The sequence below is a fragment of the Plectropomus leopardus genome, chromosome 7 (assembly GCF_008729295.1).
Source record: "Plectropomus leopardus isolate mb chromosome 7, YSFRI_Pleo_2.0, whole genome shotgun sequence".
Classification (NCBI taxonomy): domain Eukaryota; kingdom Metazoa; phylum Chordata; class Actinopteri; order Perciformes; family Serranidae; genus Plectropomus; species Plectropomus leopardus.
This window is the reverse complement of record NC_056469.1, coordinates 16,776,507-16,802,324: the sequence shown is the minus strand read 5'-3', so window position 1 is coordinate 16,802,324 and position 25,818 is coordinate 16,776,507. Positions and strand designations below refer to the sequence as shown.

The 25,818-nt window shown below is 38.6% G+C and overlaps 1 protein-coding gene across 1 annotated transcript; it reads right to left on the bottom strand.

The window, feature by feature from the left end:
- Positions 1–59: 59 nt before the first annotated feature.
- Positions 60–25,563, bottom strand: kcnn4 (potassium intermediate/small conductance calcium-activated channel, subfamily N, member 4). The gene is made up of 9 exons (XM_042490530.1): positions 24,961–25,563; positions 17,979–18,074; positions 14,331–14,767; positions 10,969–11,104; positions 7,332–7,442; positions 4,349–4,470; positions 1,779–1,848; positions 821–987; positions 60–715 (listed from the first exon to the last, which is right to left on the bottom strand). Exons 1-9 carry the CDS (start codon positions 25,345–25,347, stop codon positions 712–714), a joined length of 1,530 nt encoding a protein of 509 aa, XP_042346464.1. The 5' UTR covers positions 25,348–25,563; the 3' UTR covers positions 60–711.
- Positions 25,564–25,818: the final 255 nt, after the last annotated feature.

The window sequence follows — 25,818 nt, the reverse complement described above, 5'->3', positions numbered from 1 at the left end:
TTTTTCTTGTTTGAGAATCAAAACACATTTCATTCACAATTCAATTGATGGCTTAGAGGAAATCAGAACAATGAGTAATCGTCAGTGATTGTATTATATTCAGTAAGCCTGCTGCGAACAATAATCAATCATTCAACCATAAAACTGTCTGCTGATTTAAAAAAAGGATTTGCAAGAGTTTTTAAAAAAAGTGATAAGGCTAACACTGAAATACTGCAAGAAATTTCAAATAAAATTCATTTGTAAAAAATAAGTATCTTATTCCACGGGAATAAGGCAGTGACAAAGTCCTTCAATGAAACCTCGCATGTAGCAGATAAGAAAACAAACCCTGGAGCCTTTGATGGAGTGGATCATAAGGCTCTCCACAGTTCTTGTTTGAGATTAATTCAGTTTTTTGTGCACCATTACAAATATAACTGCTGGAAACACAAAAGATTTCTCAAAAAGCGCTGTGTGATTCTCCCACAGTGGATGGAAGTTGTATTTTATCTGTATAATTTTACAGCTATGAGTCATTTTGCCGTGCACTCAGCACAGGGCCAGAAGATGAGATCTTTAGTAGGTATGCCAGTCCTCCAAGTGGTTCAGCATGTTATGAGTCTGGAGCAGCTCTGGGTTGAGAGGATTAACCATCTCACTTTCATGGATACTGTAGAAGAAAGCACTGAGGACAGTTATCTGTCTCCATAACAAGTGTATGTAGCCATGTCACCTGCAAAAGAAATCAACAAAACATGACTTCTTTTCCTTAGTGAGTAGCTTAGATACCACATCCTGCACTGTGTTGATAGCAGATCTGTGCAATGTTACAGTTTACCTGATCTCTGGGTTACGGTGACGTAGGACCTGAGACAGCATCTCAGAGGTTTGCTGGAAGCAGCGACTCAGCTCGTCAAGCTTCTGCTCCATGGAGAGGATACGCTGCTCCAGCTCACGATAGGAGTTATTCCAATTGGCACTGAGGTCGCACATGATCATCTGCATCTGCACATTCAAAAGTTTTGTTATTGCAAGAGAAAAACAGCGCGGGGTTCTCTGAGTGCAGACACATTTAAAATGCATGTTGAAGATTTATGGTAAAGTTTTGGAGAGTGGATGTCTCTTATTGATTGACATACTGTTTTATTGCACATGTGACAGCCAACTAACTGGGGCAGACTCGAAACCACCCCAGTGTTGCCAACTAAGAAACTGTGTCACTACATTTGGCAGACCCTTTAGCAACCTGATTTCACAAAAGAAGCCAACAGCAACAAATCTGGTTACTTTTTTAGTCGTTGTGGCTCCGCTGGGCTCAGTCAGTAAGAGACAGCAGCATTTTCAGTTTACTGCACGGCAGGCAGACTGTAATTAACTGATTGCAAAGTGGCCATGGCATAGTTTACTTTAGACATCTTAGCAAGGGGCTACACTTGCAGTCTGGAAAATCTGGGTGTGTTTTTTCAAATAAATCAATCGGGAAAATGTATTTTAAAGTGCGCAAATTACACATTAGTGCTTCGCACTGGGTAATGTCTTTGTATGTTGGGTTTATTCCACATGGAAAACTTCTCTGGGCCTGTGAATTCCTGAAACAAATGACTCCTGAGACATTTTATGGAGATTTTTTAACAAGCATTTAATGTGTCTGAACACCTAGCAATAAACAGCAGATTGTAAATAAAATACTGCGGAATAGTCTATGTAAGTATAGCGAGTGTTTTTAGGGGGATCTTTGTCATCTCATTTGGCACTGGCCTTTCCAATAAAACATTCCAGTGACAGCTGTCATTTACCTTAGGGAGGTCCACCATCTCACTGACGTAATCTCTCAGCTTTTTTTGTTTGAGACGTAAATGCCGAAATCTGTAGAAAAAAAGATAGATCTCAGTCATGTGGAAGTCATATTTCAAACATAATTATATTTTATTTACATTATTCCAAATGTTACACTGGAAGGGAAACAATTAAAAATTGTTTCAGTGTTCCAGATCCAGAGCATTTCTTTGACTTAACAAAAAACCTAAATATGATATGTGTTAAATTCAAGATTTAAATCCTCCAATGAGTTCTGAAAGGTAAATCTACACATGGAGCGTCCTAGTTTTGGACAGACAGAGTAGTCCTGGCACAATAAACAACCCCTGATTTGTGGAGGAATATGCAGAGAACTGAGTATTCCACTACTCAACATGCAGGAGTCACGCTGTGTTTGTTAAATAGCTATAAATAATCAGGTTTTTTGACATATATAGGTGGAAAAGGGTTAAATTTAGTACCTGAGAGGGGTAAAAACACCAAAAAAGAAATACGGAAACCAATATTGCAATCTAGCAGCCAGTCTCTGGCAACACTAGCGTGATGGTTTCATATATGATGTTCTCCATCTCAAAATGTGGAGGTGCCTTCCACTCGTTCTTTCTCGTTCTGCCCCGTGTGAAGCAGGAAGTACAACCCCTCCACCCAGGCTAACAGTCTAACACACATAATCCTGTTGTAAGGATAATGAAGCGTACAATCACATTTGTGGACTTCCTGTCTTATTCACTCCACTTGTTCTTAGAAGAGGAGCCTGGGCTCAATAACAAGAAAAAGTAGCATTGACCTTTGACCACCAAAATCTTATCAGTTTATACTTGAAACCAAGTAGACGTGTGCCAAATTTGAAAAAAATTAAGTGATAGTGTTCTTGAGATATTGCGTTCACAAGAACGAGCCAGACATGGTCACAATAACCTTGACTTTTGACTTGTGACCATTATATCTAATCATACTGTCATTCAGTCTAAGTGGCCATTTTTGCAAAATAAAAAAAATTGCCTTAAGGTGTTCTTAAGATATCACATTCATAAGAATTGTGCGGATGGATGCACAGACGTTTGCACAGATGGACAGACAACCCCAAAATGTATTACCTCTGGCCATGGCAAATACCAGCGTTGAGGCATTAACAGTGAAAAAAGCATAACTCACACTTGCTTTTTTTTTCAGGGACCTTTTTCTAGGGCTAACGGGTAACAAGTGCAATCAGCAGTATAAGGAGCTGGGAGAACATCACTTAATTAGCCTTAATGCAAAATGCTTGTGTCAATCACTGAGTCTTGTATAGTAAGAAATCAAGGGGATTGTAGTCCTTGGGAAAGTGAGAACAAAATGAACACAGTGTAACTACAGAGACAGTCAAACACCAAGCACAGCATATTTACAAAATGTGTCATATTTACAATCAAATAAATAACAACTAAAGTAGCTGCAAGGGGAGTTATCACATGCAATACAAACAACGTAATTGATCTGTTGAAATGACATGTGATTAACTTTATGTTGGTAAAACTACCTGCCCCCTCAAATAAAGAATTAGCACACATAAAAGTTCCTTAAGACGCAAAGATGTGAACTACCCTGTAGCCTGTCACTATAATGACCACCCACACCTTAGGTATCAGGGCATAGAGCAGATAGATTTTTGGATCCACTCCTTAGGAACACTGCAACTACTGGGCCTGAGTGAGGATTTCGATACGAGTTTGTTGTTATGAATACATTTTATCATATCATGTTTTTCTATTGTTATTTATTCGATTGTAAATATGGTTAATTTTGTACATATGCTGTGCTTGGTGTTTGACTGTCTCTGTAGTTACACTGTGTTCATTTTGTTCTCACTTTCCCAAGGACCACAATCCACTACTCAAGACTCGATGATTGACACAAGTGTTCTGCATTAAAGCTAATCAAGTGATGTTCTCCCAGTTCCTTATACTGCTGATTTCACTTACCTGTTAGGCCTCGAAGAAGGTCCCTGACCAAAATCTTGCATAGTAAACATGATTTTTTTGAATATGAGTGTACAGATGTGCCTTTTTTCACTGTTAATAACAATTCCGCTCCAGCACCAAGTCCAGTACCAGGTGAGGTTTTTTTTTCTCAAAGATTTTATCAGCATTGAGCAATTAAAAAAAAATGGAAAAAGAATAAAGATTAAGTATACAATGGTTCCTATGTTTTTTGTCCTGATGATCGCTAAATACTGACAAATTATACAGTAAATAGTGAAAAAAGGTTCATTTCATTTGTTAATTGCCAGCATGCATGGACCTTGCCTTTAATTCTGTGTAATGAAAGGGAGGATCCTTGTTTAAACATGCCCTGCCCACATGAAAGGGGCCAAGAAATCTAATTAGCAATCTGATTTAGCCATTACAAACTGCGGTTCTGTGGTTAGGCATGTTGACACCAAGTTAATGACCCGTGAAATACACGTGTACGGCACACAAACAGCCACCCTTGTGCATCCCTCGCCCAGACACAAACCCACACAAAGACATCCTGCCTGAAGCTATCATTTTGTGATACAGTAACTCACACTCTGATGGCTTCCAGAAGGCATCTCTGGTGTCTTCGCTGCTCACCGCGGTTGCCCTTTGTCAGGTTTGTGCGGTGCAGAAGCCAGCATTCCCTCAGCACATTAGCAGCAGCGTGGCGGATCTGAAATGTCAAAATCAACCAATCAAACCTTGAAGGTTGCAGGCACACAAACGTGGTGATAAGACCGTTAAGATAAAGTGGAAACAACTTGCAAGCTTGACTCAAACACACAGCACTTATCATGTTTCTTACTCAGAATCTGATTCATATCAATCATTTTTGTGCAGGGAGTAAAATTAAAACCCGTCCAAGGTATCTGACTAAATCTAGATAATTTAGCTGTTTTGCTCTATGGTGCTGATTTAAGATAAAACAAAACTGTGAAGGTCTTATTTTCACATATATAAAAGAATATAATAAACATGCCACATGATCTTGAAGTCAGGGTTAGACATTCTCCTGTATCACCTTTTTGCACCTTTCTCTTTGATTCTATTCACGTCTGTTTGTCTTCCTGCACAAATCACTGTAACTGCCCCGTGATGATGTCACTCTGGCCTTGTTGTGAGGGTTATTAATAGAGGCTGTCAGTGTCTGCATCCAGATGTCTTCCCTTGTTCCCATCAGTGTAAATCTGGACTGCACCAGATAGCTCTGACGGAAGCATGCATGTGCACAAAAACACACACAGCAACCACAAGCAACGCATAAAGATGCACCGAGTGACAGGATGCAGCCACTGGGAGAAAGGAAACTGTTGTATCCTCCAAAGCAGTGCACCTACAGCAGTCAGACACTGCTCTAACGTTTAGTGTGAAGCTGTAGTACAGCATGCAAAGCACAAACTGAATGGTACTCTAGGAGCTCTATGAATCTATTTATCTATTTTCTTAAAACACTTTTCTGGCTTTATGACAGCTTTTTTTGTCAGTGTTTATTTATCAGACACCTCCTGCTTCCCACCAATAAGTAAACACTTGAAGCATGTCCAAGCCTACAAACAGAGCAAGTCCTCTGCAAGCCACTTTTACACACACACACACACACACACACACACACACACACACACACACACACACACACACACACACACACGTAAGCTCAACCAGTTTCCTGCCCATTGCTACACCGTCCTGAACTGACACAAGTTTCTTTCCTGACAGAGATCAGATGATTTCCTCTTTTTGACGCCTTGAAAATGCTATAAAAGGATTGGCATCTCCCTCCTCTTTTCCCACACTATCCTGTCCTCTAGTGTATCTTATCTAAAAAAAAAAAAATTCCTAGTAAGACTGGCAAACCAAAACATGCATGCGACACGGAAAGTAGTGACGCTTCCATCCTGACTGCTCCATCCGCTTTGTCATTCTTTGTATTTGTCTCACTACACTCAGTAACCTCTGTTCGAATAGAGGGCAAGTGGTTGTTTACTTAATGTTTCTATAGGGAAGTTTATTTAGCTATTAGATAAATATTATCACAAAAATGAGAGACACTATTTCAGGTTCTACAGCTATGGTTAGTTGACCTTGTGATACAAAAAAAACACTCTTTTGTCACACCAGTTATATTGGACATTTTCATTTAAAACTATGTCAAAGTTGGTGCAAGAGAGCCTGTGATGTCATAGGGCTTATTTTGTCACAAGACGCTACACTCATGATGATTTTCTAGCTTAAGATTTGATAAACTACCTATACTGAGCTGTAAAAGATGTAGTTGGTAACTTTTACAAAATTTTAAAAAAAACTTTTGTCTTATTTGCTGAAAATATTTCTATATTCACACAGCATTAAATGAGACAGATAATCTGTGAAAAAAATCATAGCTCTCTGCCTACTCTTTTCTACCTCTAATAGCATGTGAATTAAAACAACCAGTCAGAGCTGAGGAGTCTTTAGTGCTGCTGTCAATCATGTCAATTAATAGGCCTCATGAAAGAAATGATATACAAACAAATTTTGTCTTATTTTTGCTCGTATCCATGATTTGTTGCTCCACTCGGTAAGATAACATTTAACAAGAAGTCAAAAGCACTCTTACCAAGATAAGAGAAAAAAACATCTAGTTTTCACAGGCCAAAAACGCTAACCCATTGCACTGAAAAAAAGGAACGTTTGAAAAATGAATATCACTTATTTAAATTTAGATCATATTTTCCAGTAATTAAAGTGACTGGATTATTACATTTCAGGGCTAAAGAAATACTACTGTACTTGGTCCATTAATCCCAATTACTGTAATTTCAGTCACTGTGTTCCTCTGCTGACCAGAGCTGGAATGTAGTTCATTTACTCAAGTACTGTACCAAAGTACAAATCTAAGGGACTTTTAATTGAGTATTTTAATCTCATGCCACTTTTTACTTTTTCAGAAAAATATTTTTAGTTCACTGTTCAGCTGTAAAATGAGATAGTTTGCTCTGGCCAGTGGGTGGTGCTTAGCTTTTTTTAAAATTACGTTGTTGTTGTCCAGCACTGCAGAACAGACTTTTCAAATCATTCTGCACTACCACAGCTGCATTGCCACGAAATGTCCCAGTGACTTTGACAACAAAAAACACAGACGTGGTGTTCATTGTGATGGATTACCTAAGTTTAACAAGTTTCAAGTTTCTGCAAGCTGATTTTCATTCAGAAATAAAAGGGAAGGTGTATTAAAAAATCTAAAACATTACAGCACGTTTTGAATAACGGTTAGCAGTAACGTAAAGTATGCATGATTTGTGGTAAATGGGCCAGACCTTGGAATAACACTTCATCAAGTGACACTTGTCACACAGGAGAAACTGCAAAATTGAAAGTGAAAATGGCCATGTACGTACATGCAAAAAATCATATTTCTGATGAAGAAACATGCAAAGAATAAATCATAAATCTGTTAGTTGCCAAGTTGTACTTATAAACGTATTACATCTAAACTTTTAATATTATCTATAACATTATACATTTGCTTAATAACTTCACTTTTTTTGCTCTTACCCTTTTGGAGATCTGGATGTCCAGCATGAAGAAGTGCACATGTTTCTCTCCTTTGTTCAATGCCAGCGTCTTGCTAACGACCGCTACCAGCATGGCAGTGCAGGCTACACCCTAAAACCCAACACACATACACACACAGGGGGGTTGGCTTGGTTACTGATATGTCTACCATCTGCCTGTGTTCTCAAAAGCTTTTAAGAAAGGGTTAGATTGACCCTGAATACTGTAGTGACATCAGCAAGGCAGAACTCAGAGGAGAAACTGATGTTAACTTTTACAGTCTGATTTTAAGCCGGAATTTGTCTGCATCGTCAACTTGTGCTCTGCCATGACCCTCAAGGGAAAGCACTTCTTCAAAAATGTTGATCTTCATACCTCATATGGTTCCGTCCAATAAATCAAAGTTATATTTACACAGAAAGTTCAATGGTTAAACACGGGCCTCTGTGGCTCTGCTGTAGCACTGCTTTCCTCTGAGAATAGCTGTGTGCTATTGCTGGACATGGAACTGCAGAGTGATGGTGAGGATTCAAAAGGGGCAGCAGAGCGAATCACATCCACAGTCACACAAATAGACACGTCACAGGAAACACAGACAAAACACTGCGCTGATTTAATGTCCACTGTGGATAATGATAAAAATCTTTACCTGGTTTCCTCTTCCCAGCTTGCATTAGAAAGAGAGAGAAAGAAGGAAGGTCAAGCATGAGCTTAACAAAGCAGAGTTTTAACATATATATTTATTCTTAACTCCAACAGCCACAAAATATGTAAAATGACTCTGTCTATGAAACCTGTGAGGTAGAAACTCTTTCCTTGGATCTATCCACACACTGTAATGGGATGCAAACAGTGTTGTCAACCCATGAACACAGCTGCAAATTGAGTTATGGCTGGAGTCGAGCAGAAGTGCTGACCATAGAGGCGCTCAGCTATATTACAGGTGTGAGAGCCCGAGTGACTGGCTCCCAAAACTGCCCTGATGGGAGTAAGAGGTTGTTTTTTGTTTTTTTTTTTCCAAATCACGGGCACAGGTTGGCACACCCTTCTGTTGTAGTGGTGCCAAAGGCAATAAACCACCTAAAAATGGATACGGTGGAAAGTTTTCCCTTATAAGGATGGAAGCTTATAAAAACAAGGGAGATGGAGAATGAGAGAGAGAGGGGAAAGATTGTTTTCCACTCTGTCATGGAGGTGTCTGAAGCGGACTCGTGCCCACATCCAGAACCACGGTGGTGATTCTTATCTGCTTGAACCAGAATTTAACGCAGCATGGGTGAGGCAGTGAGTTACAGTCTGTTGCCTGTTCAAACACACAGCCACTCCTCACTCTCAGTGACTTATTGTTTATCTAACTTTATTGTAACGCTTTGTGTTTTATCTGAAATATCATTTCCCCATCCCTCTAACCCTGCATCTCTATCTCTGACCTTCCCTTCCATCATTTGTTTAGTCTCAGCCTTGGCACTCCTTTGCATTACCATAGAAACCTTAATATTGTCTTGCTGTAATTTAAAGAATGCACTTTGAACGGTTCGTTTTGCTTTTATTTGCTCCTACACTGACTGTGATACTCTCTCTATTTTATTTCTTTTGTATTTATATATGGTCCTGTGCTAAAGTCTTAGGCTACTAAATACTTGTTGTTTTAGCTATATATATACATACATATACAACATATATACATCAGTTAAAGGGCTTCTGACTGGAGTCAATATTTAGTGTGAAACATGGAATCATATCTTGATTGCAATCTGGTGTAAATACACGGCAAGATTCATATTGTCTGCCCAAGAGAGCTCAAGACATGCAAGGTGGACAGGAAGGCCACACTGACTCCTTGCAACTTTGGCCTATGGAAGTTGTTTTACACTGAAATATTTGAATTTCTAACACTGTATACATTTCTGTATACATACTTTTCTGGTTGTATTACAGTAAAGAGGCTACTGAGAAATAAATGCATATGATCATTACAATCTTGCTAAAATAACAAAGTTTAAGGTGGCCTAAGACTTTTGCACAGTACCGTATGATGAAATTGCACAGTTTATCCTCATAATATGTGAAGGAGAAAAGTTAGTGAGCAAAACAATGACATTTTGCTCCATACAGGTGTTTTGGCTGGATTACACAGCACCCCCTGCACACTGACAGATTTTCTCCCTTAGCCTTTCCATGTGAGTACCTGGTACCACCAAGGTCATGCAGCAGGTAATTTGCAGCGGTGATCTAAATCACACTCACAGGGGAATTAACACCACTAGGATGTGCAGCTGGGTTATATGCATCCAAGATAACTTGTGCAGAAGAAGCCAGAAAGCAAAAGGCACAGGAGAGAGGTGAAAAAGAACTGACCTGATATGAAATGGGGAAAAACTAAATAGGAAAATGTGGGAAGAGTTGCTGCAATGGAACAGAATTGCAACGGAAGGGAATGAAATAAACCAGAGAGGATGATATGGAGCAGCATGGAACAGAATAGAGCAGAACAATATGGAACGGAACAACACAGGGCAATAAAATAGACCAAATGAGAACATGATATATTGAGGAGGAATGGAACAGAACAGAATGGGATGGAACCAAATGAAATTAAATGGAGCAAATCAGAACAGAAGGGCAGAAGATAAGGGAAAGGAGCAGAACAGAAGAGAAACCTTCCAGACGGGGGCTTGTCCAGACAGAGGCTGTCACAAGGTGTAGCCACTATTGTTAAGTCTTTTGTTAAAAGACATATGATCCACTATGCATGCAGTCCATATACAATACCTCACTAAACATGTTGTCGAACTGTTCACTTAGAAAAAAGAAAACGTATTACATTCATCATTCTGTTTGCTAATTTGTTCCTGTAGTGCGCACAATCTGTCCCCAATCTGACACAAAAGTTCCATTTTTGAATGTATTTAAGGCAAATTCCAAATCAAAAAAAGAAAAGAAAAAGGAGGATCATAAATTTATAATAGAAAGATTCAGAGTTGACCTTGTTAGCAGTTTGAGGTGTCCTGTCAACACAACAGTTTTACAGACATCTCTTTTACAATGGTGGTCTATGGGGAAAACGCATATTGCACGCTGCAGGGGATTTTTTTTTTTTTGCTGCAATACTGCGGGTGGCCACAGGTAAAAATTGAAAGCAAGGCCAAGCATGGTTCCTGGGGGCCTGGGATCTCATTGAAATTAATGGACTTCTTGATGACTCACATATGTACACAGAGCTATGTGAAAACAAGGTATAAGGGGAAAATGGACATGTGCAGAAACAACACAACAAAATAAAATTAAATGAAAATGAAAGTGAAAAAGAGAGGTGGTTTGGTTAGGAACACATACGGAAGTGAAACAAAGATAAGACTTCCTTTGTGTTTATCCACTTGAGTGTTTGTCTTTTGTGTAAAAACCACCAGTGCTGATCTGCCTAAGTAACTGTTGGATAAGAGGCCAATGACAAATACTTTAAATGAAACACCTTGAGTTTTTATATACTTATATGCACATAGTTGCATGCAACTTTTGAGCATTTAAACAAAACAGTTTTTGAAACCTTTGTATTCCATGAGAAATCTTGCATGAGAATTAAATCATCATTTTCTTAAGTAACATTTTTTCTCGAAAAGCAACCCAACCTAGTTACCATGACTCCAGTGAAGAGACACACCGCCTTGCCACAGCTGGTGTTGGGCGCCACATCCCCGTAGCCCACTGTGAGGAAAGTGATGGCTATGAGCCACATTGCCGTGTCCATCTTGCCTGTTGTTGCGTCAGTTTTTCTGCAGGAGGGAGAAAATAATTTCATAACCATTTTCAACTTAAAATGACTAGTTCAGTATGTATTATAAAGAAATTAAAGATAAAGTGAGACAGTTATCTAAGTTGAGTTGGAAGTGTTAAGTTTATAACCAGTTTTTGATTTGCAGATACATGACTGTGAAAAGTATGCTCTATTTTAATTTTTTTTTAAAAATTGAAATAGTCATACATTAATGAATCTTAGAGGCAAACCATATTCTCCATATATAGGAGTGAAAGACATGAAAATCTTCTATCACTGTATATGTAACCTTATGTTGGCTGTATATGCCTTGATAAGGTAGGTTTTCAGGATACCTTCCACAAACTGTTTATGGAAAAAAGTACATATGGAGTGGTAAATTAAAAAATCAATTTACCTCATTACATTGACTCAAAAGTCCTGTAAAAATCCAGTCTCCATAAATCGAATATATCCAACGTTCATTGCCATAAAACAGTCCTCTGCACTGATGTCCTGCAGGACATCAGTTCCCACAAAGACCTAATATTGCTTAAAAATATCAAAGCTACCACAAGATTTATATCATTTTATTGTTAATATCATAATATTGCCCCACCTTATCAAATTTCAAATTATTGCATGTTTAACTGACCTACTGATAAACTGGCTTAACGTCTCCTTAGGTTACAGTAGTAATTAATTGGAATAAAGTAATTGGAAGCTCTTAATTGTTTAATTCCCATTTGCAACAATCCATGTCTCTATAATAAGTAACAAGTTATGTAGTCTTTTCCAGGAACCTTGTTGTTATTACAGTGACAGATAACTTTATGTCTTAGAAACATAAATAAGTTAAACATTTCCTGTGCACGATGAGTCTTCTGAATTTGATAAAGGTGAGGTCTGTTAATCAAACTGTGTTATCTGTGCTGATGCTCTACAGTACTTATAAAGGCTGGAGGTGGGTACCAGTGTAAACTTGTAAAACATGATAAAGCACAGGTCCAATGTACACTCGGTAGAAACCAGACAGAGGTCATACAGTGCGTGTTGACTCGTGGATTTGGTAATCACCATGGCTAGAGTAACAGTTCAGTGTTAAAAGGTTTGGTGGTCTTATCAGTGATCAATCATAAGTTCTTTTATTACTTTTGACAAACCAAAACATACAAGACTGAGACATGTGAAAGTGAAGGCTGAACCTCCCATTAGGGTTCAAATGAACAAATGATCTCACACTGTTCAAACAGCCAAACAGACTGTGGTGGATAAAGTTGACGTTTAGTTGGCTGACTTTAAAGAGCAATTTGTCAGAGTAACAACATAGAATTTGATGATTTGATGATTGAAATCAGTTATTGGACATCCATTCTGAACAGGAAAGTCAAATTGACCATCAAGGTTTGAGGAGGAATGTTAAACTATGCACACATTTAGGTTATTTAATGTGTGTGACGGCGAGTGGAAGTCTGGGGGAAGATAGACAGAGCTCTAGTGTGTGTGTGTGTGTGTGTGTGTGTGTGCGTGCGTGCATGCCTGCATGTGTGTAGGCACCTGTGATAAAGAGAATAGCAAACACAATTTTACTTTCATAATAGAGAGTATTAGTGAAAGAAATCCTAAAACATTAGTCATGGGTGCTGGTAGCTTACTTTGTATTACAAAATACCATTCAGGAACATTTTTGTCCACTCTTAAAGATATCAAGATTTGGAAAACTCTATTCACTATTTGGTACAAATGCCGCTGATACTAAAATCCAAACAAAGTCTTCCATTGAAAGATAAATAAAAACTTTGTTTGCTCACCTAATTTGATTCTCCTTAGATTTGACAGAAAAATGTGCCTTGGGCAGACACATTTGTTCAGTCCATGATAACTGATTGTAGTTAAAGTTCACTCTCTTAATGGTCGTGCAGAACGCGTTAAGCTAATAGGTAATGGGGATTATTGTGTAAATCAAACGACTGGCATTCTTTTGCTGTTACCTTTGCTATGTGTTGAGTCCAGTCAATATTTGTTGAGTAGGAACAGCTGTGTCATAAAACTAGGAACGATCAAGAAAAGATTAGACAGTGTCAAAGGAACATTACTTTAGTAGGTGGGTGAAATTTTAAGTTGAGCTTGTACACACAAATTCATGCTGTATGTTGCGTTAAAGAAAGCTATAGTTTGACATTTTGCACGTATTTGTGTTTTTGCAAAGAGTTTGTTGAGTAGATTGATACTGCTTCCATAATTTTAGGCTAACCATGAAATGCAGGCAACAGATGGTTAGCTTAACACAAAGACTGGAAATAGGTGGAAACAGATAGCTGTTCAAAGGGATTTAAAAAAAGAATATCTACCAGCGCCTCTAGAAACTCCAGGAAGTCAGTAAAACCACAACTTGGCTTTTCATATTTTTTAAACCATGACTAAACTTTGGACAAAGCAAAACTAGCCATTTCTGCCTAGGCTAGCCTATTTTTGGTCTTTAAGCTAAACTATAAGCTTATCATCTGCTGGCTGTAGCTTCGTAAATTGTTGACAGAAATAAATATGGTGTCAATTTTCTTCAATCTTTTTATTGTTCAGTTTATGAATAAAGCTGCATTCACATGGAATCAAGTAGTAGATGGCAGACAAATAGACGGCAGATGGGCAACATCTTCTGGACAGCAGGGTAAAGCAAAAAATATGGAGTGGCAGGACGGTAAAACAAAACATGCATGACAATATGTTGCAATGCTGATTCCATATTGTTCACAAATAATGGCATAAAATAATTAAATGAAATAACTTGTGTTAAACGTGTTCATTATTTAATGTAATTTTTCTAGCAATGCCCAGTAATTAACCAGATTGCCCATATTTTTGCCTTGTGTAAAGGAGCTACATAACATCTGGCCCTTGCTAGTATTCTCTGTCATCCTCACCTAATTTAGCCTGCCCTCATCCACCAAAAGTATATTTGGTTTGTCATCTACTGTCTACCTGATTTCATGTGAATACGACATAATATTACATTTCAGGGTAGAGTGTTCATTGAATGCTTTTCCATTTAAAACCATTGCAATTTTTGACGTATGTCCCTCTTATTATAAAAATTAAATATCTGAGTTGGTGCAAAAGTTTATGTGTCTCCTATTTGTAAAAATGGTATGTAATTATTCTAATATTTTGTGTGCACAAAAAATTTACATCATACAGTTTTTTGCTAGTTTGACCTCTGACATTACACATATATTTCTCTTTCTTACCTCTCACACAGTGTAAGCATCCAGGACGCAGTGATCCAAAAGAAGATGATGAAGACCAACAGTGTGCGTGCCGGGTATTTGTTCATCAATATCTTGAGTACAAAGCGGAAGGTAAAGTTGATGTTGTTGAGCGAGCCGATGCTCCTGTAAGAGGCACTCAGCAGCACTTTGCTGTGCAGCAGGATGGCTCTGTGAACCCAGTACAAGCGGAGGAACATCAGCACTGATAGCAGCAGCTCCACGTTGATCATGTGCTCGCCACGGTGGTTGGAAACACAGAGTGTGGCTGAGGAAGAGGAGTTGGGCTGGAGGCCCACCTCCCAGTATGTGCCAACAGGATGGATGACACAGACTGACAGCTCCAGAATGATCAGAAGAACTCTCTGTCTGGTCATGGCAATATGCCAATCCACCTGGTTGTGGTCAATGATGAACAGCTGAAGATGGAGGAGGACAGTAAAGGCAGAAGTTATAGTGCAAATTTTAACCAAATTTTCAGAAATTAGGCAAAAGAAAATGCAAATGTATGTGCTTTTCCATGCACTACTGGAATTGGTTTATCAGGATAGACAGTGGGTGGTGCTAATTCTCCTGTCAACTACCATTATATCACTGCAGAAGAAGATCGCCCACCAAACCTCAAACAATGGAAAACAATGGATGTTTAATTACCTACAGCACACCAGACAATGGATATGGAGAGTTTTAAACAACAGCTATCATGGCTCTGTGCTGTTTGAAGAGTTTTGGTGACAGCATTAAGTGAAAGAATGTGATACAAGCCTTCCAGAGATAACAAAGAGAGCTTGCAGTGGCCTAGGCAATGAAGGTAAGTCATGACAGTATGTCATCATTTATTTGCTGAATCCTTTTCCATTGAGTAGTATGGGAGTGAGTCCTGAATCCCGGAAATGAGTTTGCATTTTAGCGCTCCGGGTTTCCTCGTCTTGAAGTCAATGGGCTATTTGAATGGGTTTTTGGTTAGATGCCTGAAATAAGGTCTGTGGTTACCACAAGCTTTAGTGACTTTGTGGTGGTGGTTTTGTTCAGTGACATAAAACACATCAGTAAATACCCCACTTATGAACTTTAGAGCCCTCATGTGTCTTAAAAAAGACTGTTTCTAATATGTGGCTAAATGAGACTATAAAGTGTCATCATGCCAAACACGGCTGTACAGCCTCATTGTTGAGGGGATGTTAAGTCATGCAACTGTGGTGTGGTTCATTCATAGCCTACCCATAGGTTTTTACTTCTAGCAAATTGCATTTTAGCTTCAAACATCTTGAAGTGGTGTTCATCTGTTAACATTATCTTGCTGAACAAATTGTGTAAGCATCATAAATGTTTATTTGCCACAGATCTTATTTTCTGAAATAATCCAATGGAAAAATCCAATTGGCTTTTTGTCAAGGGAACCAGGGCAATGCTAACTTTGATGTTTCCTCCTCCCCCAATTGTATTGGATTGTATTGGCATTGGCATTTTGTTTATGTGCAAATTGAAAATGCACATAAAAAGAGAGGGGTTGGAAATGCACCTAGAGAGAGAGAGAGAAGAAAATAAAAGTGCTGATGGAAACCAGTGGAAATAAAGTCACATCTTGCTGTTAATATGTGTAACTCAACATATCCTCTATTTCGAATGTATAAACAAAACACTTGGCTCCAATTTCACCTCGTTTTCTTACAATACTAGTTGATGACATTATTAAAGCAGTGCTATTTGCACAGCTTGATATGCAATCTTTATGATACAAAGGAAGGTGTGTACACTGTAGCTTTTTAGATTTCTGAAGAAGATCATTAGCTCAAAATGTCACTTGTGGATGTGCTAATAATTTGCACTTAAGGGAGCTACGGTGGGCGGACATTTCTTTATGTTGTTTATTGCAATCTAATATTGGTCCAGCACCTGCATTAAACTGTTTGTGGATGTGCACAACTACTGTGCTTTTCAGTTTTTATGATTCGACTGTAAACCTTGGAGTGTACAAATTAAAATAGTTCTGTATTGACAGCTGCACAGTAAAAACACCTTTAAAATCCTTTCATTAAAAAATAATTCAATCCAATATGTTTACTTGGTCACACAAAATTTAAATCATTATGTGGCATGATAGGATACACATATTTGCATGTATGTGTATTTTGCATCTTAAGCTAAAAACACAGATACAATAAATGCAAATACACATCTACAGTACAGTACATCCTGTTTGTGAAGGTCTGTGCTAAGAGAACTGTATATTTGTTATATTTGTTTAGTTTGTACAAGCTTTTCACTAGGGGTTGGGCGATAGGCCCTAAAATATTATCTTGATATTTCAGGGTATTTTTGCTATAACAACACTCTTGATGATACAACAACATACTAAAAAAATACTTAATAAACATAACAGTTTGCCTTCAAATATTCAGTAAAAACTAAACAAAAAATGTAAAAAAAATTTTTTTAAAAATCAACATATTAATTGCACAGTAAAAAAAAAAAGATCTTAACAGCTGCCAGATGAAAACAAATGTAAATGTATGACTAGTATAGAAAATAAATCAATGGGCAAGTTCTTTCTATTTTGGAAAAATCCTTAGAGATTGAGTTAGGGTCCACCTGGACCTGCATGCCTCCTCTACTCTTTCAGTTGTAATGTGTATGTGTGTGTGTGTGTGTGTGTGTGTGTGTGTGTGTGAGTGTGTATTTAGTACTGACCATCAAACCCATTATGTCAAAAAGTTGAAATACTGCCAATATCTGGATATGATTTTTTGGATTATATGAAAAATTATATTGGTATTATTTTGAATGCTATGATATGGCACACCCCTACTATTCACGTGTGAGAAATGTGCTAATCAATATAAAGCTTTACTGTATCTCAGTTTGTTCAAAAATGTATGTGAAAGTCCACTTTCTCCTCTCTTTGCTCCATTGATTTGTAGCATCTTGATGTTCTCTGTTTGACTTAGTTTGTCACGTTTGAGGCCCAAGATTTAAAGTTACATCAGGCATCGCTGAACTATCTCTGGGTTAGTCTCCACCCTTAACCTACCCTTCCTTATCTTGTCCCTGCACTTGCATGGTCCTGTGTGTATCAGACACACATGACTTGCAACCAAAGTGAAAACACTGTAGGTGAGAGTATAAACCCAGCAGCTTGACAGAAAAGCTCTCTGCACTTGTTGTTCATTCTGCACTTTATTGAATACGCATGCTGTGAGTGCGCACAAGGGCAAATAAAAGAATGTTTACTCTGTCTAATTTCAACCAATCCCTTCATGTATATTGAATTCACACACAACGGCAGCGAGCCATGTGGATTGGAAAAATAGCGCAGCTGCAACATTGTGCATGCCTGTGTGGGCTGAGGTTTTCGTCCAGGGTTTTTTACGCACACAGCAAATATAGCACAGATAATCAGTGTTGAGGCTACCATCAGTGGACCGAGAGCTCCTTCTAAAACGATTGCCCTCAAGTGTCTCGAACAAAGAATCATTCTAACCAGGATAATTTGGGACAAACATTTACTGGTATGAAAATTGATGCACAAAATATGGCAAGTCCAGCCCTTAAGATCAACAGACAGGCTCTCACCACATCACAATTAGGGCATCCAGACTGTTGGAAACAAAGGGGGAGAGGCAAACTCACCCTGATGTCCTTATAATGGAAGGCTATGATGAGGATCAGGAGACACCCAGTGGACAGGCTGATGGAACAGTTGATGAATAAGGCAGTGTTTGAGCCCTGGCAAGGAAGTGGAGACAAGGGAGATAAGGCGTAAAGAGTTGATCTTGTTTATTAGTCCTCTTCATTATCAAAGTTTTATCAATGCTCTTAAACTGAATGGTTTCCTGTGCTCACAGGAGGCGATGAGAGGGGTTGAAAGATAACACAAGCATCTATATTGAATAGAAGCGCTTACTATGTCCTGTGGGGAGAAATTATGATTACACTTACAGCAGATTACTGAAATAAAAAATTCAAAACAGTCATATGGTTATTGCAGTCCAAAGTGGCTTCCTGATAAACCTTAAAGCTTGTCCATGGGGAAGTATCCTATTTAAATACATTATGTATTTGCAAATTATATAGTTAGTTAGATAGCTAAATATTTGGTCTTTTAAAGAAAAACGTATAAGACATAATACATTAACACATATACCAAAATTAAAGAAAAATACCAGTGGATACATTATATAGGCCTACATGTTTAAACATTTTCAAACATTTCATGTGTTTTTATGTGTACATGCACTGAATAGCAGAAGACAGTAAATATGGTACAGGGTGTCTTCCAGGCTCTCTTTAAGCAACGAGTTAAGCTTTCATATGCGAATAGTCAGCTGAGCCTTTGTGTATTGTTAATACATTTTAAACCAATTTCTGTTTTTAAGGAGCAAAAAGGACAATAGGATACAGAATAAAACTTTCCCCAGAGATTATTATTATTTCAATATGTCCCCTTAAAGCTGTGTATCCACTAGCCAAAGGGCACTTAAAAAAGAAAGAAACAAACAAACAGGATGGACAGATTGACAGATGGAGTTGCTAAACTGCAAGAAGGACTTAATCCCTCACCCATCCCAAGCGAACAACTGTGCCATGAAAAATGTATGTATCACTGTTAATTAAACACTACTGGGTTACGGTCTGTTGGCCATGCTTTTTGTGACATTTTGTTGACTAAACCAGTGGTTCTTAACCAGGGGACCTAAAGGGAGTTTGAGGGGGTCTCCAGAAAATGTGAATTATTAATTAATTCATTAATTCACAGTGGAAGTGAGCCCAAGGGACTTTTCTGAAATTTCACTTACTCCACGTTTATCTTTTCAACTTGAGTTGACGAATATAGAATTCTACTCGAAATCATATCTAACAACTAAAATCTTTTCAGATGGAGGTCCCTGAAGTGAAATCTAATCATATCTGTGATTAAATGTGCATCAATTTAGGGTTCCTTGACATGGAAAAAAGTTGAGAACCACTGGACTTAGTAGTCATCAATTAATGGAAAAGACAATTAACAGATTAATCAGTCATGAAAATAACAGTTGCAGCCCTTATGGACGATCAGTTAGTATACATGGGATTCATTACATGCACATTAAGATACACCCACGAAAAATTTACTTTTCAGTAAGAAAATATACCTTTCCTGTATTTTGAATGTGCTTTCCATGGTAAATAATCAATCCCTTTCCAATCTGTGACGCTGTTAAAACTGTGTTAACCATCTTGTCAGAGATTTCCTTTCCATAAAAGATGATTCGGTACTAATTTAAATGGAATATCCTGCTGTTGGTGTTTAACAGTATAACTGTAGGCTACTCTGTAAATTTTGCCTTTCCAAACTACACTTCATTATAAATTTACAGTACTTAGGCCTAATAAAAGTTGAATTACTGATTCCGTAATGTATTGCAAAAAGGTACATTAAAGCCACTCAACTTGAGTAACAGGAGCGCTTATAATTAAATACTTTACATTCCAAAGAACTGACAGCCGGAAACACAAATGAATTAAGAACGAAGCCCAAGCGTCTGCCACCTTTATCTCAGCAGGTTAAAGAGCACCTATACTCCTCAGTCATGCATCTCACTGAAAGTGATGCGACGTCAGTGGAAGTTTTTAACGGGAAGTGTAGTTTAATGTGGTTTACAGTAAAAAAGATAATTACAAACTTTCAAACTTGAGAAAACTTGAGCGTGTAGGTGGTGTGGTGTGACGTCTGTTGGCAAGGTACGCTGTTTTCCACAGTTTCTCCCGTAGCATCCACATCACGTCTGTATTTCATCCAGGGCTAATTAGAGGACCAAAAGCTCAACAATTCACCACATTCCATAACAGAGAGTTCAACAACATGTTTCTTGCCGAGTTTAATTGGTTTTGTAACATTTTTCATATTGGTTCATTTCAGGCCTGGTGAAGCTTATTGGGGTAAACCTTAACACGGATTGTTTCTCATAGTCTTGGATGGACATCGAGCAACCATCACAAGGACAGGCCACCCAAGGCATAGCACAATAATTAAAAATAAAACATTAAATCCAGTGCGAAGAAGGTGGTCTGGTTTGTATGTACTGTGATGAATAAATACTTGCCAAAGATTTACTGCATGCATCTGAGTTTTCTGAGTTTTCTAGTTTGGTTTGTTAGTCTGTGTGTTCTTATTAGCTTTCATGTAGATTCTTGTGTTGTAGGTCACTCAAAGAACTAGAGATATTGTCTAATAAATTTAAAGATAGGCTTACAAGTAGCTTATAATAACAATAATAATTATAATATCCTAGAAGAATGTTATACTGGTGTTGTGGCACAGTCACAGAAAATGAGACGTCACATTTGAAGGTTTAGTTAATGGGATGGTTCAGGCTTTTTGAAATTGGGTTGTATGATAGTCAGTGTACTCATAGTAGATGATGGCCAGCATCCCCCCAGTTTTGAGAATCAGACAGAAGTACCAGCACTGAAACTAAGCAATGTACTGCTGTGGACATGGGTAGCAACAAAAAGTACTTTAGCCACCTAAAAATGGCCAGCTTTTATAAAAATCAATATCAGTTTATATTGAGAGTATTTTAACCGCTTTACCTTCCCATCAGACAGCCCTTGTTGATGGCTAACTGAGGCTGTTATCAATGCTCTTCCCAAAATCGCCAGACTCCCTTGACAAAAATGGTTATTTTATTTTGAAGAACACGGGTGTTTCTGGTCTACTGGTGCATTGATCGGTTAGTTCATTCAACAGTAAAATTACTGTTTCTGTCAAAGGCGTCTGGTGGCTTGGGAGAAAGCATAGATAACGGCTTCAGTTACCTGTCAGAAAGAGCTGTCAAAACAGCCCAAAATAACCATAAGATTCTAAACATAGTGTATACTGTTTTTTAGGTGGCTAGATACGTTTTGCTGCTGCCCCTGCCCACAGCATCACATTGCTCAGTTCCTGTGACTGCTTCTTCAAACATTAGGTGTGCCGACTTTCATCTACTGTAGGTAATGCATTGAATTTCAATAATACCCTATAATAAGCATTGCACTCAAAAAAAATCCAAACTATGCCTTCATTTCTAACCAAAACCTGCATAAGCTGATTTCACTGTGAGGTTACCTGATAACAACTCTATGATCACTGTTTGGTGACAATGTACATTTTGTTCTCGTTACAGTGACCAAGTCAAACGCGGCATAATGTTGGAAAATTCCTGGCTGGATGTGTGCTGAAGAGTAAAATCAGGGGACTGGTGTTTGACAAGCTGTACGAAGATACTTTACAGAAGAAGTGTGGCTGATCACTCACTATCTAAGACCAAAGGTGAGTAGAATGCCAGGTTTCCCATTCTGATCCATGGGACTCTTAGCACTGCTGTTTTTTTGTCTTACAAACTTGCTGCAGTGTCTCATCAGCCCCTAAGAAAACTGTCTGGAATTGAGAACTGTCCTACAGTAATATTAAAACGATCTTTTGCAGGAGGACCACGGTTCATGACACAATAGTCAACATGTTTTCATAACCACAAATCCCCACTGCAGCTCACTGCGATACTTCTTGCTCTCCAGTTGTGAATGATCAGCAAAACAAGCCAGATAACATCCATGCGTGGGGTCTGATCTTTGCCACTTCTGGTAGTGTCAGCTCAGTTCTAAAAATTCCAACAACTTTTGTGCAAGTTTTTGCATGTATGACTGCAGCTGGCCCATGTTTAGCAAGGCAGTTTTCAGGTGTGTTTCACCTTGTTGCTAATGTATGCAAATGTGGTAATACACAGAATGTGGTTTAAGGGTGACTAACGATATGTTCCACACGGGGCTGCAGAATTTGAACGTGAATGCCAATTTGCATGTGGGCTGTATGATGTATGTAAGCCAGGTTTCAGTGTGTGGGTGACAAATTGACTACATTTCAACAGAGAAAGAGTCAACTTATTACCCTGTGATTTTACAGAAAATATGGGCTACATCACTTAAAAAAGCTTCATTTTAATGTTGAGGACTTCATTTTAAGTGTCCTGAGAATGTAGCTTTCACTTCATTGCTGTTTAACTTAAAAACAAACTCAAACATTATATTTATGTATATATATATATTTAATATATATATATATATATATATATATATATATTTTTACTTTTAATTATTTTTTTGTTAGTTTAATCATGCTAGATAATTGCAATGGCTGAAGTCCAGGCGTAACACATTCACATTATAAAGGTGTGTATTTAGCAATTGACAGGCAAGTAAAATTAATGAGTCATAACTAGCACGCAAGGAAATCGCCGTCCATTATACATCAGCACTTTAATCTGCCTTTGGCTCTGGCCAGACGTTACTATTAAAATGGCAAAACAATCAACATTTAAAACCATAACAGGAGAAAGTAGGCATGAAGCTTAACAGAGGATTAAAAACCTGAAAGAAGAAAGTGATGAGCAGAGAGATGAACAATGCAAGCAAACAATACAAACCAAAAACATGTTGAGCTTCCAGTCAGTGCCAACAGTTAAATCATGACAATATGTCTATATCTTAAACAAAATATTGTAACATTTAATAAGATTTTCCTTGTGAGGGAGACCATTTCTAGGATGTATATCACAACAATAGTCTGTATATTTGTTGTGATCGTGTAGGTTATATTATTGTATCAGTACTAAGAGACCAAGTGGTTTAACAGTGTGATCTTTGTGAGAGAATCATAGCATGAAAATAAATCTCAGCAGCTTCAGATGTCAGATATAAATTAATCTGAGATTGTTGATGTCGAATTTGCTCTACTTTTGGACCACAAACCTGCAATTTTACAATCACACCAGGTTGAGAATCAGAGTGTGTAGAGCTCATAAAAACTTCAAACTTTAAGGAATAGTGTTTTAAATACTGGCCGTCCTGCTTGTCTTTTCAACCTCATGTGGATATTGTTTTGGGTTGTCACTCCAGGAAACTCGTCAAAGTGTTTCAGAAAAGAGGACATGAGGTCAAAGTGCACACTCGTGGCTCTAGCACAGCCAAACTCGAAACATAGAGACTTTTATACTGGCCATGCAAACACTCTAATTACACACTAAATGATGTGGAAAGATAGCCTAAAGTACTGGGAGCAATCTCGCTGTAGGGGAAGAGGTGAAATGTGGAAAACTGTGCCATAAATAGCCCTGTTTTTCTTGCATAACCATGCAAAGGTAAGCTTAAAATATAACTCTGCAGACTGTAGATCTGATAGGCCTACAAAGGCAGCTCCAAAGAATCCTGTAGTATATGACTTTAAAAAAATAAAAAAGCAATACTGGCCACTGCAAAGATGCTATATTTTGTTAAGACATCTTCTACGTGACCAATAGTCATGTCAGTCAGCAGCCAGAGGCGAAGATGTCACAGCTCACACTCATGACTTGGACATCACAAGAAGTTTAAAGACGAGTGCTGAAAACAGTTATATAAGCTATGGTTAAATCAGCAATGCAGCCTCTCCAAAATAATATGCTTTAACTGTGGCAGGGAACACTTTTCCAGTGCATCAGCATTTCCATGGTACAGAAGCTGATGCCTGTTGTTAGGAATGGACAGACAACACCTGTTCTTGGTTCGTATTTGTAAACTGGAATAGTAATGTCATATTCGTGCCAACGTCGTTAATTTCACGACCATGCCTCTCAGAGTCCAACTCTCTGAACACAGAAGGTCAGGCCCTATTTCCACAGTTTTCTCAAAAGACTGTAGCTGAGTAAGAAATGTGGGGGCTCTTTGACACTGTAATCAATCACTGACTTCACAGCATGGAGGTGGTCTGATGTTTTTCGCGGCGTGCATGAGAACTTTTTTCCACATGTGGAACTGGCGTGTGCTGTAGGAAGTCGGGGGGAGTTAATAATTTGTTGATTGTGTGGCCTGGCATTGTTATCCACTGAGATCTGCATGTTAATGTCATGAGGCTGTGCTACCAAATAGTGTGTCTGGAAATGGACTAACTAATCAGAGGGTCAGGGGGGGTCAAAACCCAGGTGCAGGTTTTGCTGTTGTGCTGCATGGGGCTGTCTGCTAATCAGAGAAGTTGTTGTGACAACAAATAGAGCCAGTTGTGTAATGATGTTTTTTCTGCACCAGTTTGGATCAGTTTAGTTACTGAAATATGACATGACATAACAAAGCTTAATAGATATACATACATTTTTGTGTGTCTGTTCCTTTAGAGTCTGAGTGTAAAACTATGTTGAGCAGTTGTAACTGTGACAAAAAGAGTTGAGATGCAGCAACACAGCAGCATTGTTAACAGGCTTTAGATCTACTGCAGGATGCTGAAAGCCAGATAGTGATGATTTTATTGATTCATTTATTATCTGACAGTGAGTTAAAGGGCCAACTCTAAAATGTGTGAAACAGCTGACAATACAGAGTAGTTGCATTTAAGTAATGTTTAAATGTTTTGGTTTACATGTACTATATTAGCTCAAGTTCTGGTTTGATATTTGTTAGCACAGTGCATCATAATCAGAACTGCAGTGGAAACAGAGATAGGCAACATGCTGTTTACAGTGCCAACAAGACCAAAGTGTACATCTCAATGATCACTTGATTTGGTTATGCACCCAGTTTTAAGAGGTGAGGTCTTATTTGACCAACTTATTAGTTAACCTACCGGTTTATAGAAGCGGGGACACGTCTCGGCGTGGATGATCATGAGCAGTATCCCCAGCAGAGCGGTGCCCAAGGCTAGCGCGCAAAGCCGCTTTTTATCCTCTAATAAAAACTTTCTGTCCCGCAGTCTGTAGAGGTCGTCTCCCTCCATGTGAGCTGTCCGCTTCCCTGGAAGTGACAGCGGCACCGACACTGTCGAGTCGCCGCCGTTTGATTTGAGCAAGCCATCGCAATTTACACAATCCACCTTGGAGCCTCCGTGCAGGCTGCGGTTTGTCATCTCCATCTCCAGAGCGCACACGAGACGGCCGCTGTCGTCGCTGTCCGTCGCTCCGTCCTCTGCCTGTCCGCTCCCTTTTTTGCTTTCCTCCCGAGCTGTGGAAGGCATAGTCCGATGGGCGCACTGTGTACCAGGCCCTTCTCTCGTTTGACGCTCATCGAAGTAGCGGGTTTACCAAAACATTTGGCCTCTAACACACCCTCACCTTAACACTCCTACGAACCGGCGCGGCGTCGTTACGTGCACTGATGCCATTTGCACACCGAAGAGCGATGTAGGCCTACCCGTGTTTACATGGGTTATTATTTTAAGGGTGTGCGTCAGTCTGCCCCAGATGAATTCTTTTTGTGTGTGTGTGTGTGTGTGTTTGTGCGCGCGCATGTGTGTGAACGAGAGAACATGTAAGATGTTCACTTAAATTGGTTTTCGATCAGTTCGGATCACTCTGATGATATCAGTAACACTTTTTGAGAATATTTGATGATGATACTAATAATAATAATAATGATAATGATAAGTTATATAACGCTTTTCAGAGTATTCAGGGACGTTTCAGGAGATATAAATACATTTAAAAAT